Source organism: Herpailurus yagouaroundi, unplaced genomic scaffold, assembly GCF_014898765.1.
Source record: "Herpailurus yagouaroundi ecotype Mexico unplaced genomic scaffold, PumYag 159, whole genome shotgun sequence".
In the NCBI taxonomy this organism is placed as follows: Eukaryota; Metazoa; Chordata; class Mammalia; order Carnivora; family Felidae; genus Herpailurus; species Herpailurus yagouaroundi.
The window spans coordinates 45,662,973-45,685,109 of NW_024412400.1; the positions used below are offsets into that span (position 1 = coordinate 45,662,973).

The 22,137-nt window shown below is 41.8% G+C and overlaps 1 protein-coding gene across 1 annotated transcript in view; it reads right to left on the bottom strand.

The window, feature by feature from the left end:
• Positions 1–1,601: 1,601 nt before the first annotated feature.
• The window catches only part of MINDY4B (MINDY family member 4B), a 36,668-nt gene continuing 16,132 nt past the window's right edge, over positions 1,602–22,137 (bottom strand). Inside the window, exons 8-12 of the mRNA XM_040481124.1 lie at positions 18,266–18,336; positions 16,105–16,177; positions 15,345–15,506; positions 4,387–4,567; positions 1,602–1,744 (exon numbers count right to left, since the gene is read on the bottom strand). Of these exons, the coding sequence (XP_040337058.1) occupies positions 1,602–1,744; positions 4,387–4,567; positions 15,345–15,506; positions 16,105–16,177; positions 18,266–18,336 (630 nt within the window). The remainder of the gene's footprint in view (positions 1,745–4,386; positions 4,568–15,344; positions 15,507–16,104; positions 16,178–18,265; positions 18,337–22,137) is intronic.

Here is a 22,137-nt window from a genome sequence, read left to right on the forward strand (position 1 = left end):
CTATACAACAGTCCTCCTGCCCTTCTTCCTTCTACAGAGCCCTGACTCTGTTGTGGTAACAAGGGTCCTGTTCTCAGTCCTAGAAGATGAATTATGATTGACCTAAGAGAGTCATGGATCCCTTGCTGGACCGTTAGAAAAGAATGTCCTTATTGTCTGAGACGCCTTTAGTGAAATCTCTTACTTGTGGCTAGGAGCTTTCTCACGGAGGCACGTGCTATTGTGTTTCATTTGTCTCTAAGCTTTCTAGGAGTCCACTCTAAGAGGGACATTTGGTTAGAAATAACTCAGTATCCATAAAACAAACAAAAAGAAACCCAGGCCTGTACCTAAGGAAAGGCACAACATTGCTAAGACTAAGACAAAATAAAATAAGGGTCTAATAGGATCCACATATTCACCCAGTGTGTTTAAAATCCCACATGAAAACAACAATGTAATAAAGATACTGTAATCAGCAGTCCAAGCCAAATTGGCTTTCTCTTTTGACATAATTTATTATTCACCTTGAAGTTTCATTTTCTCCATGCTCCTTGAGTTAAAATATTATTCTTTGAGCCAAATGAAAGTGCATTTCACAAATTAATTTGGACAATGGGTGCAGAAAAGTTGTTCTTAGCAATCTAACCTTTGGCTTGTGAATACAGAGCCCTAAGTCTATGAGTTGGCAGGCAAGTGGGGTGGGTAGGAAAAAGGTCTAGATGTTTCCCATGTATTTTTTTTTTTCTTTAGAAAGAATACGTTGTATCTTACTCTGTGTAATTCTTCAGAAAACGTGCAGGCATTCAACAGGACAGGGAAAGATCATATCCTAAAAAGGATTGTTTTCCCCTTTTAACAATGACATAAGAAAAGATTCTATTTATATATATAATTACATTTTATCTAGGAATAAGTCTTCTTTCTAAGTTTATCTATTTGTCTGTCTATATATTTATGTTTAGCTTTTAAGGAAAAGAAGCATAGCACTAGTAGAAATAATGTCTTCTTCTGTGTGTTCGGCTTGACTGCTTGAACCCGTAAGTCAACTGTTATAGCTGCCAGACTACCAGGAATAGTCCCTGCTTCAAGCCGAAAAAATCCCATTTACTATTTTAATGACCAGAACTTGCTAATGTGGGCATGTGAAATGTAACCTTGGGAAGGAATGCTCTCCATACCAGGAAGTCTTTGAGAAGGCTTGAGTTCTTGCCATAACTAAAAACCTGATGATGCATTACTGATGACTTCATCCCCAAATGAAAGCTAGCTGCCTGCTTCCATAATCCTCGGGGAGAATCGCACCAACAAAAGGCTAATTTGAAAATAACATAGAGGAGAGACACTTCATTTGCTCTATTGAATAAAATGAAGGAGCCCGTCTATGCAAGTAAAGAGAAGACACCTTGCAGATCTTGTTGTTCTATAGCACTGAAAGCAACTGCAGAGGGCTTAACAGAGGCACAAAAAAAGAAAAAAAGAGAGAAAAAGTTGCTGATGGGGTTTTTCAGTGGGGTTCCCATGAATGAGGACCGTAGAAGGGAAACGGTCTTCCCCCATATTAGGCTTTTATGACAGCAGTTCTGACACCTCAGACATCATTGTGCATACTGGCTGTCTTTTTAGAAAAAGGGAATGGTTCCATTCCAGTTGATGGTGGCTTCTCTCCACTTGGTTCTGATTAGCATCTCCACTGGAGAAAACCGTCTTCCTGCTACATGTCCATCTCCAGGTTGGTTTCTTTCCCAGTGATGGGAGTGAGTATCTGGGTGAGGAACAGCCAGCATTTAGGCCCTCTATGCAGCATTCCAGAGGAAGCCAGGAAGGAAGGGAAACAGGATGGGTGGACAGGAGTTGGGCTCAGCAAGCTATGTTCCTAGACCCGGTTAAACCCAGGGGATTCCAGTAGATGGTCAGTAAAAATGCCCCATACAAAACATGTGTGGTAACATGGGTGGTTGTGTATTTTGGAACATGAATATTGGTAACTCATGAAATGTACATTCCAGCACCATGATGCGACACATAGAGCCAGGTGTAGATCACAGCATGTTGTCCGGAAAACCAGGAAGAGGAGAGCTCCTCACTTCCCAGTGCTTCTAAGAATACGTTTACATTTTTGGGTGAAGGGTGAGGTAGTCCAGTGGGGTAGTCAAGAACTGGGCTCAAGGGCAAGCTTTGTCATATATGACATTTGAGAAGGTACTTAACATCTCTCAGCTTCATTTATTCACTGAGTATTTCTTGGCTACCTCAGTTTCTTCTATGTGAAAATAGATATTCTAGTATCTACCTCATATGACATTTGGGAGAACATAATGGGATTACCTGTAAAGCTTCTAATACAGTGCCCAGAAGAGAATGCTTGCAATGCATGTGAGTTGATACAAAAATGATGCTTTCTTCAAGGAAGAGAGTAAAGTAGACCCAATCATATACAGCAAAACCTTGGATTGGGAGTAACTTGTTCTGCTTGTGTTGCATAAGATGAGCAAACATTTCTAATAAATTTTAACTTGATAAATGAGCGATGTCTTGCAAGATGAGTAGTATGTGATGGCAAACGTCATGTGGTCACCACAGAGCCAATGGTTTCTGAAATTCTGTTTAATATACAAGTGCTTTGGATTATAAGAATGTTTCCAAAATGAATTATGCTCACAAACCAAGGTTTTACTGTATATATTTTTAAATATATATATTTTTAAATGTAAATATATATTAAAAATGTTTTTAAATGTAAATATTATTTAAAAACATATTTTTAAATGTAAAAATATATTTAAAAACATATATTTTTAAATGTAAGTATATATTTAAAAATATGTTTTTAAATGTAAATATATATTTAAAAAAATAGTTTTTGCGGGGGTGTACCTGGGTGGCTCAGTCATTTAAACGTCTGACTCTTGATTTTGGCTTAGGTCATGATCTCATAGTTCATGAGTTTAAGTCCATGTCAGGCTTTGCACTAACAGTGTGGAGCCTGCTTGGGATTCTCTCTCCCTCTCTGCCTGCCCCTCCCCTCTCTCTGTCTCTCAAAAATAAATAAACATATATATTTTTTTAATAAATTTTTTTTTAGTAGGCTCCATACCAGTGTGGAGCCCAATGTGGGGCTTGAATTTACGTCCCTGAGATCAAGACCTGAGCTGAGATCACCTCAATTGTCATTGTCTCCCCAAATTAAGTGGGCTAGTATATATTTCTCAAAATTAAAGAATTAGGAGCTGCACAGATAAAACAGTCACTAAGATACTTTTCCAGATTTCATTATACTGAAAAGTTGCTTAACGCCAGATCTGGGATGCTAAATGCCGAGTCCAACATCAAACCAACAAGCCTCCACCAGTAAAACCAAGGTGCCCAGTACAGACTCCAAGTCTCATCATGTTTATTCCCTTGTCCAAAGGGCCAATGCTTAAAGACATCTTAGGTTTAGTCTTTTTCCTTAGGAGTTAAAAATTTTTTTTATGCTTATTTTTGAGGGAGAGAGAAAGAGTGCGAGTGGGGGAGGTGCAGAGAGAGAGAGAGAGAGAGAGAGAGAGAGAGGGAAACAGAATCCGAAACAGGCTCAAGAGAGAGAGAGAGAGAGAGAGAGAGAGAGAGAGAGAGAGAAACAGAATCTGAAACAGGCTCCAGGCTCTGAGCTGTCAGCACAGAGCCCAACTCGGGGCTCAAACTCACGAACCGTGAGATCATGACCTGAGCCAAAGTCGGATGCTCAACCAACTGAGCCACCCAGGCGCCCCCTCTTTTTGAGTTTAAAAGAATATGGTTGTAAATGAAATGAAATAACCTGTGCGGTTGTCTGCTTCTTCCATTCGGCGTGGAACCTCGAGTTTTGCCGGGACTGCGCCTTAGTGACTGTTGCTCTCCTAGTGTCTGTCCACACTGCCTGGCACTTAATAGAGCCTCAGAAATGCTTTCTGAACTAACCGCAACAGAAATGCACTCTCAGTTTGCTTACTTCTGTCAATGGATGATCATCCGATCAGTTGTAGGATAGAATCGACCAAATGGAACACACCTTCTGCCCCAATCCCTCTGGTTTTCCATTTCTTTCCTCAGGCATTAAATGCCTTATGCTCACAGATAAAAGTTCCTAGAGAGGGCCTTTTGGAAATTTGGTTTTTCCCCTTTTGTTTTTTCTCTTACCTAAAACTCATTTGTTCCTCTGTGCTATGTGTAAACCCCCTTGCTCCTATTTAAAGCAGCTTCAGAATTCCCAGGTTGCAAAGCTTGGGTTTAGGACTGTGGGACTCATGCATAGGTTTCATTTCAGAAATCAAGCCTAAACCTTTTCCTGCAAAGCCAGTGTGAATATCTGCACAGCTGGGAAACACCGGCTGCTGCATCTTTTTGAGCGCATTAAAGCACTCGGCACTTGGAGTCTGAAATGCTCACCTACTGTAAGCTGCACAGGCTTCTTCTGTGGGGGCTGGCCTCCGTAAAAGTACAGATCAAAGCGACGCTCCACTTTCCAGTCTGATAAGAGCTGCCTGTTTGTGCTAAAAAGGATGCTGGAATTTCCATTAATGTTGCATAGCCAAATAGGTAATTTGGGAGTCTTCAGCCTGCTGCCCACCTGGAAGGGAAGAGGGGAATGCAGATGAGGACAGAGATTTATGTTACATCGCGGCAGATACTGATGCATCATCATGATCAAAACACAGCTCCGAGGCGTCTTGTTGAGCTGGTCCGTGCAGGGCACTCTGCGTGCAATAAGGTTTGAAGTGAAGGCTTCCTTACGAACGAATGTGCCTGTGCCTGTATGAATGATGTGGTAGGGTGGTCATGCTGTTATTGGGTGGCCTCATGGGGAACATAGAACCGCCTCAGTTTGGTTTTGAAGTTAAGTAGAGAATAAATAAACTGAATTATAAGTGTACGGGTGGAATAAGAGGACTTCAATCTGTCTTTGTCATTGACTGGTGTATTTACTCCTATCCCCCAGATAGGACAGTATTTCATTCAGCAGGTGGTCAGACTTTTGGAAACCATTTAGAATATAGGAAAAAGAAAATATTTAGAATGCAAAAATATAGACTATTTTGAACATAGGAAATAGCTCCAGGGAAATGAAGGGAATACACACACACACACACACACACACACACACACACACACTCATGCATATATACACATATCTACATGTTAACATGGAGATCAAATGTGAAGATATACTTAGAGCTGAATATACTAGTTTAGCATCACAATAATATTAAATTTACTCTTTTAACTAGTTTATCTAGTTTTTCCAGGCAACTGTCAATTTAGCAACTCGTGAATTAGATGGACAAAAGTACTACTCTGACAGGCATAGCCTCTGAGTGATATTATAGTGCATTTCTATTTATGGTATCTGCCAGTTTGTTTAAAGAGGCAGGAAAGCACATATTTTTAAAGATTGCCATTAAAATTCATTAACGTTAAAAACTATTTTTTTTTCTACTTAGAGAAATAAGCCTGAGCTACATAGAAAAAAACCATCATTTTCATGTGATGCCAGGGAAAGCTATGGACCTTCAGCCTTGGTGTGGCTACCCATAATGGAAGGATCTGATTCTGCTTCTTTTCTTCTCAGTCCTTAGAGTTGTACTGTGTGTTCAGGAACAGATTCTGTTTTATGGAAAATCCAGCTTTGAAAAATTATCACGTTTCATAAACCCAAGTATTAAAGGCTAATAACTTGACATTTTGATTTCTCAATAGTTCTATTCAAATCTCTTCGTTTTGCTTTAGTTTAAATTCTTCAGTTGTGGGTGAGTGGGTGAATCAGAGATGCTTTTGTCTTTAAGGTTTTCACTTTTAGCTACCATAGAAAAATTATATTACTGTGTTTGAAAGACAAGAGTTCAGTTTTAGTGAATAATTTAAAAAAGGGTTGCAAGCCTAGCATCCCAATTTGGACATGATCATTGTAGGTGCAGGATTTGCTTATCTAGTCTCATTAGAATTAGCCCCTCTGGGCTGAGTGTAATATGAGAATCTCACATATCTAACGGGCAAGTCGCCCACTGGCTACATTGGAAATAAAACACAGAGGATATGCCCTTGAAGCAGCCGAATGCGTTTACGTTCCAAGATTCCACCCACAAGTTGCAAATAACATTGCAACCATTCATTAGTTATAAAATAAGCACTTTCTTTCTTAGACCTTTTTGCCATGGTACCTTAGGTCCTCAGTTTATATGGAATCAAAATATGATCTACAGGACATGGAAGTATGAAGGTTGGAAAACTTGGATAAACTAATTGGGAAATTGAGGGCTATTTGGAATAAAATGTCACTTATTTTGAAAGTCAAAAGAATGGTATTTTGGGTGATCTTACCCCAATGAAAGTTCCTGTAAATTGTGTCTAGGTGGAGGCAATAGAATATAGACATGTATGACATTGGAGTTTTTGTAACGTAGGCAAAAATCAACTGGCACTCAGGTGACACTCGGCAATGTGCTGACAGCACACTATTGTTACTTTATGCAACAATGCAACAGTTTTCTGAACTCACAGCTCCTCAAGATTTTATTAGAGGAGGAGGAAAATGAAGTAGTTATAAATACAACAGTCTCCAGCTCCCAAAGTAACCATACAGAGACTCCACACTGAGCAAGCAGAGCCTTCCTTACTTGCCTTGAGAGATGCCGGTGAAAAGGAAAATGTCATGCACGACTGTCAAGGCAGTGTAGGTATTAACTCTAAGAGGCAAGCCTTAAGATTACGGCTGAGAACACACCTGGTTTAAAGTGAATTCTGTAGGGGCGCGTTAGGTGGCTCAGTCAGAAGGGTCCAACTCTTGATCTCAGCTCAGGTCACGATCTCACAGTTTGTGGGTTTGAGCCCCACACTGGGCTCTGGGCTGACAGTGCAGAGCCTTCTTGGGATTCTCTCCCTCCCTCTCTCTCTCTGCCACCCCTCTCAAAATGAATAAATAAACTAAAAAAAAAAAAAAAAAAAAAAAAAAAAGTGATTCCTGCAAAAACAAAGCCAAGCACCTCCTGTTTGAATCCAGCCAAGTATATATCCCCTTCTTTTCTTTTTTTTAAAGCTTATTTATTTTTGAGAGAAAGAGAGACAGAACATGAGCTGAAGAGGGGAAGAGAGAGAGAGAGAGGGAGACACAGAATCCGAAGCGGGCTCCAGGCTCCGAGCTCTCAGCACAGAGCCCCACGCGAGGCTTGAACCCACCAGCCGTGAGATCATGACCTGAGCCGAAGTCAGAGGCTCAACCCATTGAGCCACCCAGATGCCCCATCCCCTTCTTTTCTTAGCTTACCACATTATGTGTTTGACTGGAACGTTCAATTAAGAATTTGTATTGCTTCTGGGTAGACGGTTTATCAGCTACCCCCAGCCCCAAAAGCAGCATTCTAAATATGTTTTATTGGTGAGATTCCCCAAATGCAGAATTTGTGCATGTTGCCTCATGTTGCTATGGTAAAAAGGAAATTAACTTGTGATACAGTAGTGCTATAAATAAAATACCTTTCTCCGTAAGTTCACTCATTGTATAATAAGCCCAAGAGGTTTAGCATTACATCCAGCAATGAAGCCTTTCCTAACATGTATCATTTAAGCCAGTGTAAAATTACAAGGACAGGACGAGGGATGGACAAATTCTAAACACTACAGGGCAAGGATTGAGTCCGTGTAATTCTTTTTTTTTTTTTTTTTAACGCCTTCTAGAACAATGGTGCTTACAATGTGCTTTTGCATAATGAGCTTGATATTGAGAGTCCCAAGGGTCCAGTCTGGTAATTGGAACGGGAGGAAGGTGTTGGAAATTTGTGCTTTCTGCCCTGATTCCTGGTGGAGATTCGCGTGCACGAGTGGTCTGGCTCTCGTCTCTGCACCTGGAACACAAAGTTGATGTAACTTCCTTCAGCGAGTGTGCAGGTAGGTCGTCGTGTTCGCAGGGTCAGCACCTTAGCGATAGAGCGCCGTGGGTGGAGCTTCACGTGGTGGGTGGAGCTTCACGTGGTACTTCTGTGGTTGGATTTCTTCCTACCGGTCCCTTTAAAGGGAATTTCGAGAGGACAGAGGCTACGGCGGGGATAGTGGTACCCTGTGCCACGGCTACCAGGGGAGTAATTCCAGCAAGACCTAAATGGCTTCAGTCCCTTCTAAAAATCAGAGTTGGTTTTTTCTTCTCCGAGGCAGGTGCGAAGATAATGCGAACCTCCTAAGGCTTTCCAGATGGTGTTAGACTCAAACTGCTTTATGTTCTCACTTAGGTATTGGAACCTCACACTCCAACCTGTACCTTCAAATAGAAAAGTGACGGGAGGCTTCGAAATAGTGCCTCATCTTGTAGGTAGCTGGCTGCGTTCCGTAAGAACTGTCAGTCTGGTGGGCTCTGGGGGGGGCTTGCCGTGTCATCTAATGAGAACTCCTTTTTTTTTTTTTTTTTTTTTTTTTTTTAAAATCGCACCCACTGGGTTGTGACATTGGGACTGAAAGACATGTGTTTTTGCAGCCTCTGCAATTTTATCCCAGAGTAAGGAGAGATTTACTTTAGGAAGACAGACACAGCATTTACAGGATGGGTTTCACCAGGACAGCAGAATCTGTTGGCATGCTGGTTTTCTTTTGAACTCGGAAACCTTTCTTACGGATTTTTATTATCAGTGGATACATATAATCCGCTGATATGAAGCACGTAGCCTAGGCAGGAGCCCCTAAATACCCATAAAGTGCTTATGTACCCAGTGGGCACATTCATGAATCCTCTGTGGAGGGGTTACCCTACTCAGAGAAGAAAGGAAGGCGAGTGGCTGTGGGGGTCTTCAATCCAGTGAGCCGGAGAGCACTGTTCTAGAACCACATCTAGTTCTTTCTTTTTTTAGTATACGCGCTGCCGAAGCGAGCACATATCTGGTTCTTTCTTGAGCAGACTTTTGTTCAGGTCTAGGGCAGAGGACTTTGAACTATCAGACTTCTGGATACACCACAGTCACGTGGGTCCTCTGGTTAGCATGACTCTGAGTCCCACCGAGCTTGTCCTTCCGGACACACATTTGACGGACGGGGCCTGCCAAACCGGCAGGTGAAGGGGAGCAGCTACTTTTCAGACTGTGCCCCAAGTACAGGTAGTCCACGATCAACCTAAGCAAGTGCTTTAACACAGAAGTCCACGTAAGAAGCTCTAGCTTGTTGAGTCCTGCCTTCTAAACCCTAGCTGTGCTTTTGCCACCATCTAAATGTTAGAGTCTAACATCTGTGTACCTACAATAGATGTTACAGGTGATGTCCTACAAATAAGTCTACATCTATATGTAAGTACATAGATACGATAGATTATAAAAGCACTTAGGATGGAATATAATTCTAACAACTGGCACTTTGTATTTATCACTCTATCAGAAGACGAGAAAAGATAACGACAGGCAGCATGGCACAGTGGGCAGAGTGCGGACACCAGCTCTGATGCCTAGCGGGTGGCCATGGGCAAGTTCCCACACCTTTCTCAGCCCAGATTTTCTCGTATTTAAAATGAACGGTCAAACAACAGACGCTTGACTAAACCTAACACTTACACCTTTGAGTAGGAGTGAGGATTAAATGAAATAAGGCGTCATTGCAGTGGCTCAGAAAGAGCCTAGCACATAGTGTGTGCTCTATACAAGAGGCTGTTAGCATTCCAATGAGTAAATGAGCTTCATATATATACTTTAGTTACCATCTTCAGGGATGTGAAAATATATGTAGAATTATATATATACATATGTATGTATATATAATTATTTTAATAGTATGATGAGTTATGGATTGCTTTTATCTCCAAATAATAATGAGCTGATATACACAATAAAACAGGCACCTTCTGATAAAAAAAAGTTTACATGTATATGTGTATATGCCTAACATAGTCATATATCTCAGTGGTTCAAGTAAGAAAACTAACCGCCAGCCAGGATTCGCTCTTTAATACATTTGTTCTGAAACCAAACTTCCAAGTGCATGACAGAGACAACATAATAAACATCCTCAGGGTTTCAAGCCATTAGGGTACAATTGCAGGCAATTTTCACTGAGGGCAGGATCATAGGAGTCTCCCCGGAGAGAGAACACTGAGTCCAAGAAGGAAGGATGAAAAGTCACATGAGTCACTTTTCGAAAAGATAGAAGCAATTGCAGATTTGATTTCTATGTAGATTTTAAGCTAACCTGTGCAGTTCCCATGCTTTGTCCTACTTCCGATTTGTGAGCAAGCATTTGGATGGTGGTCCCATGTCTGGCACATTTTGTCCTCTTCTCAGCAGGAAAACCCTTTTTTTTTTTTTTACCTTATGCCTTGGCCTTTTGACTTACTTTAAGGTCCTTGAGAACATCCACTTTATTATTGGAGGATATTTTAGGCTCTGCAGGTAATTTTCTTTAGAGCATGATTTAGCAGCTGAGCCGACTTGTATAGAGAGAAATGGGATCCAGAGAAAATGGTAGCACGGGATCTCTGTAAATTCTTGACCCTTTGAGGCACACACTCTCTTTCTCTTGGTCTCCCTCTGTCTTTTTGTGGCATACTCTTTGACATAGTCCCTTTTCTCAGAGCAACTGAGCAGCTATTTAGCAAACATCTATTTAATTTTAATTTAAGATGAGGTCTGAGACTTGTCCCCAAAGCCTTGCAGAGAAGGCGAAACCTGTCAACCTTTCTGATACCGATTGAAAGAAAAGACTCTTTCATGTAATTTTAGTTGCAATAACTAGTTTTCCAATTCTACACACATGGATTTAATCAGTTAAGTCTAACGAGATTATTTTTTTCCCCCTTCCTTTAAATATCAGCTCAACCAGGGCAATTTTTTCCCCCAGAGAATATTGGGCAATGTCTGGAGACCTTTTTGGTTGTCACATCGAAGGGCAGAGCTACTCGCATCTAGTGGGTAGAGGCCAGGGACACATCTAAACGGCCCATAATGCACAGGCCAGCCACCACCACAAAGAAATGATCCGTCTAAAATGTCCACGCTGAGGCTTCACAGCCCTGCTCTAGAACAGAGGCCTCTAAACCCGGCTGCACATCAGAATCACTTGTGGGCTTTAAAAATTCCAAAGCTCAGATGCTCTCTAGACCAAACAGAACAAGGTCATTGGCTAGGACTGGCTAGGCAATTGTGGCCCAGTGCAAAATGGAAACACAGGGACCCTTATTTAAAAAATTATTAAGAATTTTAGGGTGGTGACAGCAAAGCATTAAACCAAGGGCAAGGCCTTCTGAGTGCGGGGCCCTGTGTGTCTCCACAGCTCCAATACACAGGAAGCTGACACTGTTCTGGGGGACGACCTGGGCATTGGTAGTTTTAAAAGCTCTCCAAGTGGGCCAAAGAGTTTAACAGACACTCCATCAAACAAAATATGCAGATGGCCATGACGGGGAAATGAAAATGAAAACAGCAAAGAAATACGACTACACACCCATGAGAATGGCCAAAATCCAGAACACTGACAACACCAAAGGCTGGCGAGGATGTGGGGTAGCAGGAACCCATTCATTGCTAGTGGGAACATGAGAATGCCTAGTTGCTTTGGAAGACAGTTTGGCAGTTTCTTAAAAAAGCTAAACACTGTTTTTGTTTTTTAAGTTTATTTATTTTGCGAGAGAGAGCATGCGTGTGCATGCACACACAAGTGTGAGCAGGGGAGGGGCAGAGAGAGAGAGAGAGAGAGAGAGACAGAGAGAGAGAGAGGGAGAGAGAAAGAGAATTCCAAGCAGGCTCCACACTGTCAGCTCAGAGCTTGATACGGGGCCCGAACCCATGAACCATGGGACCTGAGCCAAAATCAAGAGTTGGGACGCTTAACTGACTGAGCTACCCTAACTAAACACTCTTATCATGTATCCAGCAATTATGCTCCATAATATCTATCTAAAGATGTTGAAAACTTAAGTCCACATAAAAACCTGCACATGGATGTTTATAGCAGCTTTACCCATAATTGCCAAAACTTGGAAGCAATCAACATGTCTTTTGTAGGTGAATGGATAAATAAACTGTGACACATCAATGGAATATTATTTAGTCAATTAAATATTATTTATAATATTCCAATGGAATACTATCCAGCACCATAAAGAAATGAGCAATTGACCTATGAAAAGACATGGAAGAACCTCAAATTTATATATTATTAAGTGAAAGAAGCCAATCTGAAAAGACTACATACTGTGTGATTCCAACCATATGACATTCTGAAAAAAAGGTAGAACTATAGACACAGTAAAAAGATCAGTTACTGTTAGGGGCTGGGGGAGGGAGGGATGACTAGCTGGAGCACAGAGGATTTTTAGGGCAATGAAACTGCTCTGTATCATGCTATAATGGTGGACACATGTCATTATAAGTTTGTCCTAATCCATATATTATACAACATCAGTATTGTAACGTAATATAAGCTATGGACTTTGGATAATTATGATGTGTCCGTGTAGACTCATCAGTTGTAACAAGTATGCCATTCTGGTGGGGGATGTTGATAATGGGGAAGGCTATGCATGTGTGAGGGCAGGGAGTATATGGGAAGTTTCTGTACCTTCTGCCTAATTTTGTTGAGAAAAAAAATTGCTCAAAAAAATGAAGTCAGTTAAAAAACCCAAACTCCCCAGGTGATTTCAATGTGCAACCAGTGTTGAGCTCGCTGTTCTCTAGCATGTATTGCCTATATATATATCCTTCCCAAAGTAATCAGTGTATATACAGGTACTGGCTCACGTAGGACTCATCACCATATCTGGACACAGAGCTTCACAGTTAGGAGATGGTGAGTGAATGTGGCCAAATAAAGCACTATAGTGTCATTCGTTATCACCTATTGTAGATTTATACGTGTATAGGTGATTTTGCCTTTCCAACAGGCTTTGGCATTCATGATTTTGTTCGCTGTTCACCTCAGTCCTGTGGTGGCAGAGCAGGTGTTGGGACACTACTGTAAGATAAGGAAACAGGCTTAGAGAGGGGTTAAGTGACTGGTCCAAGTGACACCCGTGTGATGGCAGGGCAAAGCCTCCAACCCTGTCTCCTGGGTTTCTGGTCAGAGCTGTTTCCCACGTGTTACAGAAACTCCTTCACTCTTATGCTAGGTTTGCAAAGTGTGGCAAAGTGCCGATTGGTGGCCTGTGGCAGGAAAGTTAGTGGCATAGGGATGAGCGTTAAAACAAAACATATAGGGGCCTGGGTGGCTCAGTTGGTTAAGCGTCCAACTGGCTTAGGTCATGATCTCACAGTTCATGGGTTCAAGCCCCGCATCAGCTCCCTGCTGTCAGCGCAGAGCCTGCTTGGGATCCTCTATCCTCCTCTCTCTCTGCCTCTCCCCCCTCATGCTCGCTCGCTCGCTCTCTCAAAAATAAATAAACATTAAAAATATTTTTTAAAATATTTATTTAAATATGTATTAGAAACAAAATGATACGTCAAGTCTGTGGCTTGTATTACCACTGCAGAAAAGGTTACATTTAAAATTTTAAAGTGAGTTGATTTAAAGAAAAATATTAATCAAGTAATAGAGTGTGGAGCAGGTGTGGATATATGGCAAAGCTGTGAATTACCTACTCAAATGACTGAAATGTGAGAAACACTGTTTTAACTCTTGTAGTTGATCATAAGAATATAGTGACATAGCAGAAAAAAGCTTTGTAATAATAAACAAAGCAGTAAAATTACTATTGTGGTGTTTGTGCCCCCATTCCTTGAAACTTGTCCTCCGTGTACCCCTCCATTTTTCTCCAAACTAAGTCTTGGCATATTATCGGGCTAGGATGGGTACAAAGTGCTCGACCACGGACATTAAGTGACCATGCGTGGTTGAAAAAGAAGAAAAATATGTAAAACGAAATCTGTAAGTCCCTTATTTGTAGCTTAGTTTTCCTATTTAGTATACATATCAAATTCTAAGGGGACTTTCTAGATTATCTGGGACCAAGTGATTAGGAATTTTGTAACAATAACAAATCCCGTCTCTGTCCAGGGTATATTCAAAGTACGGCCTTTCACATTCATACGGTGGAACTCTTTGCATCCATTAAATATAATGAAGGACATACATTCACTGACTGTATGTACAGATATTTGTGTTAAATGAGAAAGGCAGATTTCAGAAGAGTACAATAGAACATATTTATATAAGAAAGAAAAAGAGAAGGGAGCATTTCTGAAAGGATTGACCCCTGAGTGATGGGACTGGGTTCATTTCTTTTACTTTTAGCTTATCTGTCACTTCTCGTTTTTCTATGATAGGCTAGATTTCAAACTCAAGGGATGATAAGCAAACTTTTAAACACGCCTGTATGCAAAATGCACTTAATTCTGCTGTGGTCAAACTCTGCTTTTCTGATGACATCAGACTCATGACTTTGTAGGTGTAACGACATATGGATTTCAGGAATAAGGCATTGTGGCTGGAACCAACAGTAGTGGGAAAGACTAGCAAAGCTCTGGATATAAAAGGATCTTATAAAGCGTGGAGTCCTGTGCACACGAAAGGGATTTTGAGCTCAACTGGGAGAGTGAAGGACAGGCAGGTACTGAGCAGCAGGGCCCTCGTTCAGTGCTGGTGATTGGGAGAGGTTGGGGACGTTTTCACCATCATATTGGATTACATCCTAGCTAATTTCATGGCCACTCCAGAGAAGTGTCGCTTTTCACAGAACCTGCCTTGCCTTCCCTGGGTTTTAGGATGAAGATCTCTGTGAAAATATCACAGGAGCATCTTTGATTTGTGGTTTGGGGTGGTTATATTTGCTTTCTCACCCTCTCTCCTGTTTATTTTTGCAGAATCACATCTTACTTAATTCTCTGGTTATGTTTTCCAACAGCACATTCTACTTTCTCGTTGTCAGAGGTTGTCGATCCTTTGAGTTGGAAATCTTCTTGAGAAGAGTTTCCTGAGGAGGGGGCCCCCTTTTTTCCCCAGTGATTTTTTTTTTTTAATCTTTAAGCAATAGGTAGAAAATATGCATTCATTTGCATAAATGAAGGATTGGGAAGATACCCATCCGTGGCTGACAGTATTGATTTCTGAGAAGGAAGCCGGAAGCTGGGTGGGGATAAAGGGGACCCTCCCTTTATCTCGTTATATTTCAAGTGTTGTTTTTCAAAAAATTATTTGCATATTACTTGTATGACCTGTCCTCTATATGCATAAAAAAGTATAAAATAAAATATGACACAAGTACAGTAGACTTAGATATTTACATTTAGACTCTGAAAGTCTCTCGGTGTACATATGTGTGGGGGGTGGGAGATGTGCAGGAATATAGTAAAGGAAAAAGTTAGCTCAGATTTTCATTGCCTTAATAATGACCCTAAAAAACAGTCAAAATATTGACACTCTGGCTGTGTGGTTGAGAATCAAAACACACTCACCTGTGAAAGCCTGTCATCCTCTGAGGTGTCCTTACCCCACCACAAATATCCAACGTCACTGCGGGTCAGGACCCCGTGCAATATTTCTTGAGACTTTCCTTTCTGACAGCCATTGAAGACATTCGGACTTGCTCTTCCAGTTAAAATCATGTTCAAAACTGCCTAGTTGGCACATTTTACAAATATTTATATTTTAGGTAGCAATGACAAAAGGCCTTAATTTCTTTCTTTTTTTTTTTTTTTAATAATCACTGCAAGGTCATCAGTTTTACTTAAAAGAATGGAAATCACCTAATACATAATTCAGGAAAAACATGTCGTAAACATTTGGTAGGATTAAAACAGAAGTTTGTTGACTTTGTTTCTGGAGCCATACACAATAACTCCCCACGGGCCCCACTTAGATCTGACTGCCCTTCCTCCCTTTACATTTCTTATAAACTCTGGTTTCCATACTTGTGATTTAAGAAGCAATAAGCAAAGATGTTTTTATAGTACTTTTCTTTCCATGATTAGGGATTCCTGGTAGGTCCTGTCAAGATATTTCCTAACAGGTCTGTAAAACGTCAGGAATGTGGGGCTCTCAGAGGTAAAATAGAAATTGGAACATAGACTCTGAGAGCAAACTCACATTAGCATCTTCTTAGTCTTTCAAAGATAATCCAATCACTCTTCACTTGGGGAGCGAATATGCTTAATTGAAGAAAAAAAAAAGCCTAATTCAGATTCTATAATAGAAAGACAAAGCCTCTCAACCTACCTGCCTGCACAGGAAGCCCCCAGCGTGTGGTTGTAACAGATGAGTGCTGGAAGCATCTAGGTCCTTCTGAAGCCTGTAGGATGCAAGATGCCATCAGCCTTCAGTCAGAGACAGTGACCGCACCAGGAACCCACGGCCTCTCCTTCTTCCACCTCCCAACATTAGGTTTGCTTAGTCACTGTCCCTCCCATGTGCCTTGCACCTTTGCGTCTCTCACTGGAAAAGCTTCTAATACCCAGGCTGCAGAGGTGATGGGAAAAGCTATGGGTGAAGTTGGGGGATGCTGACAGGTGGTGAGGCAGAAGGGTGAAGTGACAGATCTCACACGTTAGGATCCCTGTGTGGGTGCTGGGCTCATTGGAGAAACTGTTTGCTCTGAGTGACAAGGGACCCTTGGCTTAGGGTAGTGGCACAGAGAGTCCTGGCTCAAGACAGAGTTGAACAGACTGTTCAAGTGGAAAATACTAGTTTGGGGGGTAAGGCCATTTGTTGACTGCAGAAGGGCTGCCTCTACTATTTCACCAGGGACCGGGGCTTGGGGTCCCACCCCAGGTGATAGAAAGTCCAGGCAGGATGTGGCTCCTGCTCTCGCTTAGGGAGAGGTGCTGAGTTCTGGTATATGAGTTGTAAAGTGTTCTTGAAGGAACCTGTTCACAGGACTGAAGTCATGCCTTTCCTTTATTTAAAAAAATTTTTTTTTTTAAATTTTAAGTTTGTTTGTTTATTTTGAGAGAAAAAGAGAAAGAGAGCCTGCAGGAGGGGCAGAGAGAGAGGGAGAAAGAGAGAATCCCAAGCAGAATTCACGCTGTCAGCGCAGGGCCTGAGGCAGGGCTCAGGCTCATGAACCGTCGTCAGATTATGACCTGAGCTGAAATCAGGAGTCAGACACGAGCCACCCAGGCGCCTCTGGAGTCACGCCCTTCCTGAGTAAGAACTAAAAGCTTGGGTCCAGCATGGTGAGTGCCTTGGTGGCATCAGATGTAATTCAGGGCAGTGTTGCCTTAAGTGTGGCGTGATTTTAGGTGGTGTAGATATGAGCATTTAAAAAACCATATGGTGGGGGCATCTGGGTGGCTCGGTCGGTTAAGCATTGACTTGGGCCTAGGTATGGTCTCGCAACTCGTGAGTTCGAGCCCCGCGTGGGGATTGCTGCTGACAGCTCAGAGCCTGGAGCCTGCTTCCAGATTCTGTGTCTCCCTCTCTCTCTGCCCCTCCCCTGCTCATGCTTTGTCTCTCTCAGTCTCTCAAAAATAAATAAATGTTATAAAAAATTAAAAAAAAAAACGGTGTGGTGGATGTGCTTAATACATTCTTCTTTAGCACAACAAATACACGATTTAAAAGATATTAATGTTTAGGAATAAGTTAATATTTAAATTTGTGTTGATTTAAAGAAAACTGTTAAGCAGCTAATAATACAGACCACAAAAATGTGATGATGCTATGCAAAAGACAAGTGTTAAGAGATTTTTGCTTCAGGGCTTGTAACTCTTCCTTTCTAGAGACTCTGTATCTCTCTGTGATTCTCTGAAAAGTTATTTTCCTTTCAGAGCCCAAAAGAAAGTCTACTTCTTCTAAGAAGCCTTCCTTGATTAGTCTATCCACTGGTGACCCTTCCTCCTCTGGAATCTTCCAGACTCCTCGTCTTTACACCTCATTTGGTACATTAAGTACCCCCTGTGACATACCCAGTATCTCTACGTATAACTCCTATCTTTCCCAGATTGGACCCTGAAGGAGGTCAGGCCATCTCTTCTTTTATTTGTATTTCCCATTGTGCCAAGAAAGGGGCTTTGCATATCATAGACACAAAATAAATACCTGTGGGTATATTTTATTGTGCATATAAATAATAAAATACTTTTATTATGAAAGTTATACAAATAAATTTTGGTATTATCCGTCAATATTTATAACCACAAGTAGAAGGAAGCCACCACTGTGTGAGAAAAGCAGATTCAAACCTTTCTGACGACATCCACCCACCCATTAATATGGCCAAACCGACTACAGAAAAGGATGAATCAACAGAAGAGCAGCCACTGGGAAAAACTACTCAGGTTTCCAACAGGGCATGAAAATATTTTGCGATGTAAGAGTACGCTGCGTATGTGATCACAGAGCTATAGGAAATACCTGTGCAAATGTTTGTTGAATTTACCTTTCAAATGTTCTGGAGAAGATCAGGCTGTAAAGAAACAAGATGACACCATGGCCTCCTTCCTCTTTGAACTGTTTGGGGGGGACAAAACAAAAGCATGTTTGCCTAAAAGCAATGCAGCTATGTATATCTCCAGGCATGAATTCAAGGATTTATAGCCCAAGATTTTTTTCTTTTTTTTTTTTTTCCGGTTGATAGGACAGCTTCCCTAGGCCATCTTCACTCTCGAATGCATTTGTCTTCCTTGTTCAAGATCTGCCCTTGGTGCTGTCATTCTCTTGCTTTTCGACCTATTTTTCTTTCCTCCACTTCTATCACATGATTGTCTTCAAATCATGGCTAAGGTGTAGTGTATCTTTCCTCTCCATTTTTCCAGCATCCATCCCAGCCCAGACCCTTGGTGTGCTCTTGGCTGGCCCCCTTCCCAGCCTCTCCTTGGTTGGGACATCTCTCCCTCCTCATTGATTTCTAGAAATACCTTTGGACTTACACAGATCTAGGTTCAAAACCAGTTCTACCATTACTCCTAGTTTACTAACTTGTTTGAGTTTCAATCACCTAATCTGCAATTGCGGATAAATTACAGCTTTGTTGCAAAAGTTAAATGACAATAATGCACAGTACCTACCTTAGTTCTTGGAACATGCTAGAACCACAACAAAATTATTATCTGTCCTTCTTTAAGGCACTTCTCCCCTCTCTCTTTTCGTGGGAAGGCTATTTTTCTGCTCAAAAGTTTCCAAAGGTGCCCTGTGATTTCCAGGATCAAATCCAAATTGCCCAACTAACATTCAGGTAGCAGGTCTTAGCTTTGTGTGAATATTCTGCCTGCTGAAAAGAAGCTCCTTGGCTGGCTTTCAAGGTTCCCAGGGTTAAAGCATCTCCTTTAAAGGCCTTGTATTGGGAAGGCTTCTGCTAAAATGCAGGTGCTTTCCCTTTTATGGATTAACCTGTCCCCATCACTCTCTGTGACCTGGCAGGGGCAGGACCCTCAGGCAGGAACAAATTCCAGTGCCACAGGCATCAGACAGGAACCCAAATGGGTGTGCTACAGAGTGTCAGAGAAATGAGGAGAGTGGGTCCAGAGGCACATTGGGGACCCTGGTGTATTCGTTTCCTGTTGCTGCCATAACAAATTACCACAAACTTGGTGGCATAAGACAACATGAATTCTTTGTCTTCCACTTTTGGAGGTTTGAGGTCCCAACACGGATGCCACTTCATGAGTCTGATTCAAACTGCTGGCAGGCTTATGTTTCTTCTGCAGGCTTTGTGGGGAAGACTTTTCACTTCCTCTTCCAGCTTTTAGAAGCCATCCTTATCCTTGGCTCATGACCCCAAATTGTGACCCTACATGTGATCCTTCTTCTCTCTCTGCTTCCCTCGTCACACCACTTTCTCTCTCCCATCATCCCACTTTTCCTGACAAGACTCTTATTATTAATTGCCCGCCCCCCCCCCCCCCGCAGGAAAATTCAAGATAATCTCCCTATTTCAAGGTCTTTGACTTAATCACATCTTCAAAGTCCTTTTACCAGGTAGGAAGCATCATTCAGCCTATCACAACTTGTCCAATAGAAATCACTGCCCCCACGTCAGCTAACTGAGAACATGCCAGCATATAGGCCCAGTGCGGCCAGGTTTTCTGATTCTTTTGGGAAAAAGCTAAAAATCCAGGTTTTTATGTGGAATCTTCGGGTTGTTTTTGAAGAGTGGCTGGGTCAAATGTTTAAAAATACAACACTGGGTGGACTAATGCTGCAGATCACATATGATAGGTGTATCAGGGCTGCTGTAACAAGTTACCAGAAACTTGAATTGCTTGAAACAATAGAAATGTATTCTGTCACGGTTCTGGAGGCCAGATGTCTGAAATCAAGGTGTGGGAGCATGGCCGTGCTTTCCCTGAAGGCGGAAGGGAAGGAGTCTTTCTTGCATCTTCTAGCTTCTAGTGGCTGCTGGCAATCCTTGGAGTGCTTTGACTTATAGGACACATCCCATCATGGAAGCTCTGCCTCCATGATCACATGGTGTTTTCCCCACATGACTGTGTCTGCGTCCAAGTGTCCTTCTTCTTGTAAAGGTACCAGTCACTGGATTGGGCCGGCCCTAATCCAGCGTGACTTTTCCTTGACTTGATTACCTTTGCAAAGACCTCTTTTCCAAATAACATTATATGCACAGGCATGGGGACATATCTTTTGGGGGGATGAAATTCAACCCATAAACTTAGGTCTACTGTCCACGTGTAGCCCTCAGACCTCTGTCTTGAGATTTCTGTCTTAAGATGGGACACAGGAATGGGACCTCAAAATGGGTGCATTTTGAGAGTGAGTGGGGTTTGGTAAAGGTTCGGTGAAGCACATCATAATGTGCGGGCCCCGGTCAGGGGTGCCCTTGAGAGGAGTATCAAGTGCCCTTGATGGAACCTGCCATCAAGTGCCTCCGTCACTGAGGAAACGGTGCCAGCGCTTCCTCAGAGTGGCTATGGCAATAGTCACCATGGGTCTGTTTGACCCGGGCAGCTCTCGCGTCAGGCTCACCCACACCGTACAGTCGATCTCTGCATAAGGCCTTTGTTACTTATTCCAGCTTGACTCTTAGCCTTTGATAGAACAAGCCTGTGTAGAGTTTCAGCTCTGATCCTCTGATTCTCAACTCCGGCGACACTAAGGAATCCCTTGCACATGTGGGGACCTTCCTTTTGAATCAGACTGCCCCAGGTCTGAGTTGAGGAGATGGAAGACAGAAAGGAAAGGGTTTGCCTCTTTGTGCTGGAAGGCTCATTACTTACATGGTCCTCTCTATCTGTGTGACTCCGTTCAATATCTGCCCACAACAGAGTCCCTAAGCAGGCTTCTAACTTAATATTTCATGCTAGGTCTTTAAAATCCATTATACAGGTTTATTGTAAATTTATATTATATATAATTTATATTAATTATACATTTATATTAAATATATAAATATATATTATAAAATAACCATAAATTTAGTACCGTAAATAATAGAAATTTTGAAACGAATGTAACACGGCATGTTAACTATACTGGAATTAAAACTTCATAAAAGTTTTAAAAAAAGCACAAAAAAGAATGCAAATTTATTATCTTACAGTTCTGGAGATCACAAGTCCAAAATGGCTCCTACTGAGCCCAAATGGAGCAGTCAGCAGGCCTACTAGAGGCTCTGTTTCCTTGCCTGTTATAGCTTCTAGTGGCCATGTCCCCCCTGTTTCCATCTTCAAAGCCAGCAGCAGCAGGCAACACTGTCCTCACATTGTACACTCTGACTTCCTCTTCTGTCTTCCTCTTAAGGACCCTTGTGACTACATTGGGCCCATCTGAGTAACCTGGAATACTCGCCCTATTTTAAAGTATTTTGTAATGCACCCAGAGTTGTTGAATCACTCTGTTGTGCACCTGAAATTAATATAACATTGTAGGCCACCTATACTTAAATCTCACAAATTTTGAAAATTAAAAAAAAAAAAAGTCAACTGAGTTAGCAACCTTAATTCCCCTTTGCTATAAAGCATAAAATTCACAGGTTCCACAAGGTAGGGTATGGACATCCTTGTGGGGCAGTTGGGGGTGGGGGCCTTTCCTCTGCCTACCACACAGACATATGAGATGGTGGGGGAGGTAGTCCTGGGGTGACTAGTTTAACCAAGAATGTATGGCCAATGTGTGGCTGAGAACTCATGCCCAAGTTTTCTACCTCTATAGCCTTTGGAAGGAATGGAGCAGTGAGGTTCATGGACCCCATTTCCTCCTTCTATATAATCCACCGTTGTATGGCTTCATGGTTACCCTGCTAACTGTCTTCTTCTTTTACCCTGTAGGGTTCTAATTCTTTAGAAATCAGCTTTC